Raw genomic sequence first — 7,500 nt, forward strand, 5'->3', positions numbered from 1 at the left:
TGTAGATGGAGGTGGAGGTATAGATGGAGGTGGAGGTGTAGATGGAAGCGGAGGTATAGGTGGAGGTGGAGGTGTAGATGGAGGTATAGATGGAGGTGGAGGTGTAGATGGAGGTATAGATGGAGGTGGAGGTGTAGATGGAAGCGGAGGTATAGGTGGAGGTGTAGATGGAAGCGGAGGTATAGATGGAGGTGGAGGTATAGATGGAGGTGGAGGTGTAGATGGAAGCGAAGATATAGATGGAGGTGGAGGTATTGATGGAGGTGGAGGTATAGGTGGAAGCGGAGGTATAGATGGAGGTGGAGGTATAGATGGAAGCGGAGGTATAGGTGGAGGTGGAGGTATAGATGGAAGCGGAGGTATAGATGGAAGCGGAGGTATAGATGGAGGTGGAGGTATAGGTGGAAGCGGAGGTATAGATGGAGGTGGAGGTATAGATGGAGGTGGAGGTATAGATGGAAGCGGAGGTATAGATGGAGGTGGTGTTATAGGTGGAAGCGGAGGTATAGATGGAGGTATAGATGGAAGCGGAGGTATAGATGGAGGTGGAGGTGGAAGCGGAGGTATAGGTGGAGGTATAGATGGAAGCGGAGGTATAGGTGGAGGTATAGATGGAAGCGGAGGTATAGATGGAGGTGGAGGTATAGATGGAAGCGGAGGTATAGGTGGAGGTATAGATGGAAGCGGAGGTATAGATGGAGGTGGAGGTATAGATGGAAGCGGAGGTATAGGTGGAGGTATAGATGGAAGCGGAGGTATAGATGGAGGTGGAGGTATAGATGGAAGCGGAGGTATAGGTGGAGGTATAGATGGAAGCGGAGGTATAGATGGAGGTGGAGGTATAGATGGAAGCGGAGGTATAGGTGGAGGTATAGATGGAAGCGGAGGTATAGATGGAGGTGGTGTTATAGGTGGAGGTGGATGCTGTCCGGGGGAAGTGGTGCTGAAATGAGGAGTGGGTTTATTTACAAACTCATTTTAATTCACAGCTCATAATTCACGGCTCATCTCTCTGTCTTATTAACTCTTATTAACACTTATTAATGCTTATTAACTCTTATTAACACTCATCACATGACTGTTATAAAGTGAACTTATTCTGATCAAATAAACCATCAGATTCGTCAGCACTATTCTCACTGTGAATCTGTGAGTATTAAAAAATAAATTAATAAAAATCATTTTTTTAAAAGATAAAAAAGGGCTGGAATGCATCTCTGTTCTCTCTCACACACACACACACACACACACACACACACACACACACACACAGCTAAATTCACATTTTTAAACATGATATTAAAACACAATAACGCACAACAGTGTGAAGTAAAGTTTAAAAATCATGCGGAAATATGATCTAAAACAAGGTTTATCAAACTCTATAAATGTGTTATTAAAATTAATGTTGCATAATTTAAGGTGATTGGCGTGTGACGTCATCGCTTATACCTGCACAAGTTTACACTTGACTTTGGTTTACAATTTGTATTTAAGAATAACTTATTAATATTATTATTATTTAGAAATCTGTATGTTCTGCTGTTAATGTTCCTGCAGCTTCTGCTTCTGTTCTGTTTGTCTGTATGTGTGAGTTTTATATAATATATAAATATAAATATATATAATTGTTTTATGGTTATGTTTCAGAAAACTCGGTAAAATGGCCGGAATTTTGTTACATGAAGCTGTTTAACGGCATGTTTATGCCACATGCAGGGTTAAAGCAGGACGTGTTAATAATTATTACAGCGGTGAGACTCGAAGACAAAGTGAAACTGACCTTAAGCTGAGACAGGAGACGTACACGGAAGAGAGAGCTGTGAGCTGTAACACACACACACACACACACACACACACAACTAACATGAAATTCACTTCAAGAAGACAAACACTGAAAAGCTGCACAAGGCTGAGACAAGGCAGGAGTGAGAGCAGGAATGTTTAATCAACTCTCCTTTCCCTTCAGATAAACTCACAGCCACATAAATATAAAACACTGGAGGCGTTAATTCAACAACAACAACAACAACAACAACAACAGCGTCATGATAGAAAAATAAATACACAAACTGCAAATGTTCACTTCAGAGCTAGCTGAGGCATGAGAGGAGTGTACAGTTTTATTCAAATAAAGAATTAGTCATTATTAAACACAATCTCCGAAATGTGTTTATTTGATTCCAGATGAACTTTTATCACAATCCTGTCTGTTTTTATTTAATGTGATATTTTACTCTTTATTAGAAAACGAGATTAAATGAAAACACTTCACCTCTCGGTCTGATAATCCGCTGCTGGAGTTCATGTCGCTGAATCAACAACAAAAAAAGTCCAGAGAATTAAAAGTAAAGAAATATTCCATAAATCTTCATCTCATCTTCCAAATCCACTCAGTCTGGAGGAATAAAACGCGCTCCTTCACCTGGGGGCTGATTGTTTTTCTGGATGATGTCCTTCACCGCAGTGTGTAATAATAATAATAATAATAATAATAATAATAATAATAATAATACACTGTCGCGCGCGCTGCTGCTGCCACTTCGCGCTTCGCATGTGTTTAATACGCTGCGGTCTGGGGGCGTGGCTTCTCTTACCTGCGCGGCAGGTACGCACGAGCGCCGCGCTGATTGGGTGGAGTGAGAGTGTGCGCTGTTGTATTTTATTTATTTATTTATTTATTTTTTAAATAAAATATATAGTAAATAGTCTGCGGACAGAAACCAGTGTGTAAAGCTTAATGTCTGAAGTTACATCCTTCATTTAGTCATGACTTTTTAAATAACTGTGTTGAAAGAATTTAGTGCCTTTTTAAAATTTACTGACAATATTCTCATCTATAGATACTATTCATATCTATCTATCTATCTATCTATCTATCTATCTATCTATCTATCTATCTATCTATCTTCTGTCTTTTGTCTTGGATGGAAGAAGAGAGTTTATTGTGGGCTAAACCCCGAGCTGAGATAAATCACCAGTTCAGAAGTCAGTGATGTGATTAGCAGTGAAGTGTGAGACCCAAAGCGAGTTAAAGCCAGCTGTGTGACTGTGAAATAAATTTACTAATGTTTTTAAATTCTAACCACAGCTTTGGATTGTAGTCAGTATAATGTATTTAATGTATTTAATGTATTGAATAATGTATGAAACATCAGGGGCTAAACAATAACATCTTTATCTAGTATATGCTTATGCTTTTATAAAGTTTTAAAATATATTATATTCAACTAAATATTTCAAAATTCACTGTGATATAAATTAGACTGTGTTTATAAAAGATAGCTTTAAATAAAGCACACAGGAAGCTAAGAATATTACATGGGAAAAAACAGATGAAATAAACAATAGATTCAGAAAAATCATATTAGACAGAAATCACATTGTCTTTATTCTACATGAATATTCATTACACTCCTAAAACTGATATCTGTGTTTCTAAAAGTAATGAGTTATCTGACACTAACTGATCAAATTCATCACTGCGTAACATAAAGTATTAAATAACCTCAGTGCTGAGTTTATTACATAACTCTGCTCAGTTATGTGAAGTGTTCAGCTGAACAAACCGCTTTAACCCCAGAGCATGCTCATGGAGTGTGTTCACTCTCACTGGAGCGAGTGTGTGACGCCCTCTAGTGGACAGAAGGAGCACCTGAGCAACCTCATATTCATTTACACTCATTCTGGTCAAAGTACAGTATGTTGGGTGTAGTGAGATTTTCTTAAATAATGGTAATATTTTATAGTTTTTTAAGATAAATATTTAAAATTGACAGACTTTCATCTTCAGTAAGTGCTTTATCCTGGTCAGGGTCACGGTGGATCCGGAGTCTATCCCGGGAATACCGGGCGCAAGGCGGGATGGGAAGCCAGTCCATGCACACACACACACACACACACAAACACACACACACACACACACACACACACATTCACACACTCATTCACATTTAGGGGTAATTTAGCATCACAAATCCACCTACCTGCATGTTTTTGTGAGGTGTGAGGAAACCGGAGAACCCGGAGGAAACCCTCATGGACACTGGGTGAACATGTGGAACTCCACACAGACAGTAACCTGAGATCAGGATCGCAGACGGAGATGCTGGAGCTGTGAGGAGACAACGCTAACCACTGTACCTCTTCCCCTTCCTGCAACTCTTTCCTAATAATCTGCATTGAGTTTTATCCAAACGGAGACCATTCAGTCCATCTGCGCTACAGTATGTCTCAGAGAAATGAGAGTGAATGTTAAAAGTGATAGAAAGATGAGGACTAAAAACACTTAAAGTGAAAAGCCCTCTGATTGTTTGAGGTCTGGAGAAGCTGGAGGTCTTGGGTTAAAAACCTCTAACAGTATTGCTAAAGGAGGAGAACAAGGACATGCTGGAGAACAGGCTGGAAAACATAACTTTCATGATTTTAACACACTCACCTGTTTCCTGTACCTGAGTGTCTGTGTGGTGTTGGGAATCTCGTTCAGGTACGAGTTATGATTACATGTCGAGAAAAATTCAAATTTTGGATGGAGCAACTTTAAGCAGGAAGTTTAAATGAGTCATGTGTGTGAAATGATTTGAAGTTGGAGATTTTTTAAAAAAACAATGATATGAATTTCCAGCATTTTATGCACTTAGTTATCCACCTACATGTGAGCAGAATATTAAAGCTTCTTCACAGAATCTATCATATCCTCCTGTACACGTTATCTGAGCACGTTATATCTGTTACAGCATACGCTCATAATAACAGTAACTCAAAAGCACAAAAACACTACAAAAATTAAATATACTATATATATAAAATAAATACTCATATATAAAACACTTATAGATGTAGGATATACACTCGCCATACACGAATACGATCTCCGGCTGATTCACGCAATCACGTGTCAGTAGCGTAATCCATAAAATCATACAGAGCTTCAGTTAAGGTTCACATCAAGCATCAGAATGGAGACAAAAATCTCAGGCTGGTTGGTGGTTTGAGTTTTTCAGAAACTGCTGATCATCTGCCATGTTCACACACTACAGTCTCTGGAGTTTACACAGAGTGGTGCGAAAAACAAAAAACATCCAGTGAGCAGAAACGCCTTGATGATGATAGAAGGTCAGAGGAGACAGGAAGTCTACAGTAACTCAAATAACCACTCTGTACAACCGTGGTGAGCAGAAAAGCACCTCAGAGCGCACAGCATGTGGAACGTTGGGGCAGATACCAGCAGAAGAACACACAGAGTTCTGCTCCTGTCAGCCAGGAACGGGAATCTGAGAACTGGACAGGAGAAGACTGGAAACACTTCCTTTTACACTTCTCAGCTGTTCAGGTTTGTTGCACCTGCGTCACGGTCAATCCCTGAGATCACTGAGATTTATTTTTAATTCTGATGTTTGATGTGAACATTAACTGACGCTCGTGTCATGATCATGACATCAGGGCCAAGAAGTGAACTCAGAAACCTTCCATGGACCAAACACACGCTGGGGAACGATCTGTTTCAGAAACTCCCCTCAGGTAAAAGGGACAGCTCTGTAACCACACCTGAACAGGTTTTTTTCTGAGAAGAGCAGCCGCGTTATTGCATTAGATGTGGAATGTGTTTTGTATTTATTGTTTATTGTACAGTATTGTGTCTGCACTTCCTGCTGGTCTGTACCTCTGGATGTTTACCTGTTACCTGTTACTCACCTGTCACCTCACATTATGTTGTTTTTTGTGCAGATCTGCCATGTGCACTTGCGCAGGTGGTGAATAAAGTGATGGATGTGATGCATTGTGCTGCTGTCACGTGACTGCATCAGCGTTGCAGCTGGGTAGGTGTTCCTAATAAAGTGGACGGTGAGTGTTTTAGGTGATGTCTAAACACAAACCCTTAAAACCCAAACTGAAGAATTCTTTCATTTATAGTTTTCCAAAAAAAAAATAATAATTCATGTTATTGAGTTAAATTCTGCATTTTTACATTTCGGAGCACTTTATTAAAGTCACTTAGCAAAGAATGAAAAAGACTTTAATCACGTGATTTAAGCGGCTTCTCCAAACAAGTGCAGTGTCGTAATTCGGACAGGAAGTGACGCAATGCCTTCCACGGTGGCCTCTGGCAGCGACGTGGCAGCGCGCATGCGCAAACTCTAACCGGCTGTAACAGAGAGAGGAAACAGTGCAAGAGACGCGACATTTACTGAAAGAATTAAAGCCTAAAGTGTAGAAATTATCGAATTATAATGGGTTTAACAATTTCATCCATCTTCGGGAGACTTTTTGGGAAGAAGCAGATGAGAATATTAATGGGTGAGAAGTGTGTGTGTGTGTGTGTGAGTGTGTCAGTGTGTGTGTGTGATGTAGCGCGCGACCAGTTCATTCTATTCAATTAATTAGTATTAATTTAACAGCGTTAATGAACCTCAGGTGTGTGTGTGTGTGTGTGTGTGTGTGTGTGTGTGTGTGTGTGTGTGTGTGTGTGTGTGTGTGTGTGTGTGTGTGTGTGTGAGACATTAGTCATTAATACGCTTTATAACGCGTTATAACTGAGGAAGCTAGTTAGCGAGTTAGCTGTAATGTTAGCATCTTAAACTGAGCAGTTTATTTCCCTTTAAATTCAAAATCCATGAACATTTTAACATTAATTTACTGCGTCCTCTGTGGGTTTGATTAATGTGTTTATTTTTCAGATTCACAGGAGAGATATAAATAAAAAAAATCTCAGTCTCTGTAGTGTTTCTTTGTTCTTATGCAATAATCCTGATCTATTACAAAAGTCGTGTAATTCTTTCTGTTTGTTTTTGTTTGTTTTATTTACAGTATGATTTTTGCACTATTCCTTATTTTGAGGAACAGCAGCTTTGGAATAATCAGAGGCTTTTGTAAAGCTGTAATTTAAATCATTTAAATGAAATGTAATCATAGTCACTAAAAACAAGTTTTTTTTTTCTGTTTTATTGATGAATGTTGTTGTAGTGGGTTTGGACGCAGCAGGAAAAACAACAATACTGTACAAACTGAAGCTGGGAGAAATCGTCACAACCATTCCTACCATCGGTGAGAATATCTCTCCCTGACTTACTTACTTACTTACTTACTTACTTATGTGTCTCGGGTTATAATTATTTACACCCTATAAATGAGAATAAATCTCTCAGGTGGATGTTAAACAGTTAATCTCTGAGATTATGAGATTATTAGATTATTATTAAATGTCCATTACGTTCCTCAGTAACAGACAGAGCGGAGAGCGCGTCTGACGCCTGGTTAATAAACGCAGACGCAGCGTAAAGATTGATTTAACGCTGTTGATTTTGTTGCTCCAGGGTTTAACGTGGAGACGGTGGAGTACAGGAACATCTGCTTCACCGTGTGGGATGTTGGTGGTCAGGATAAAATCCGTCCGCTGTGGAGACACTACTTCCAGAACACTCAGGTACACAATATTTCCTAAAGAAAAGAGCTGAAATATCAGCGGGAATGAGATTTAAACTAAAATCACTTTTATTTATT

At 39.3% G+C, this 7,500-nt stretch overlaps 2 protein-coding genes across 2 annotated transcripts in view; one reads left to right on the forward strand and one right to left on the reverse strand.

Annotated features, from left to right (window-relative positions):
* si:dkey-30c15.2 (uncharacterized protein LOC558938 homolog) overlaps positions 1–2,542 on the reverse strand; it is a 12,173-nt gene extending 9,631 nt beyond the window's left edge. The window contains exons 1-2 of the mRNA XM_034305116.2: positions 2,276–2,542; positions 1,784–1,827 (exon numbers count right to left, since the gene is read on the reverse strand). Coding sequence (XP_034161007.2) covers positions 1,784–1,827; positions 2,276–2,308 — 77 coding nt within the window. The 5' untranslated portion in view covers positions 2,309–2,542. The remainder of the gene's footprint in view (positions 1–1,783; positions 1,828–2,275) is intronic.
* Positions 2,543–6,104: 3,562 nt separating this feature from the next.
* Positions 6,105–7,500, forward strand: part of LOC117597599 (ADP-ribosylation factor 5) — a 5,209-nt gene continuing 3,813 nt past the window's right edge. Inside the window, exons 1-3 of the mRNA XM_034305495.2 lie at positions 6,105–6,297; positions 6,964–7,044; positions 7,314–7,423. Of these exons, the coding sequence (XP_034161386.1) occupies positions 6,231–6,297; positions 6,964–7,044; positions 7,314–7,423 (258 nt within the window). The 5' untranslated portion in view covers positions 6,105–6,230. The remainder of the gene's footprint in view (positions 6,298–6,963; positions 7,045–7,313; positions 7,424–7,500) is intronic.

Source organism: Pangasianodon hypophthalmus, chromosome 6 (assembly GCF_027358585.1).
Source record: "Pangasianodon hypophthalmus isolate fPanHyp1 chromosome 6, fPanHyp1.pri, whole genome shotgun sequence".
NCBI classification, from domain to species: Eukaryota; Metazoa; Chordata; class Actinopteri; order Siluriformes; family Pangasiidae; genus Pangasianodon; species Pangasianodon hypophthalmus.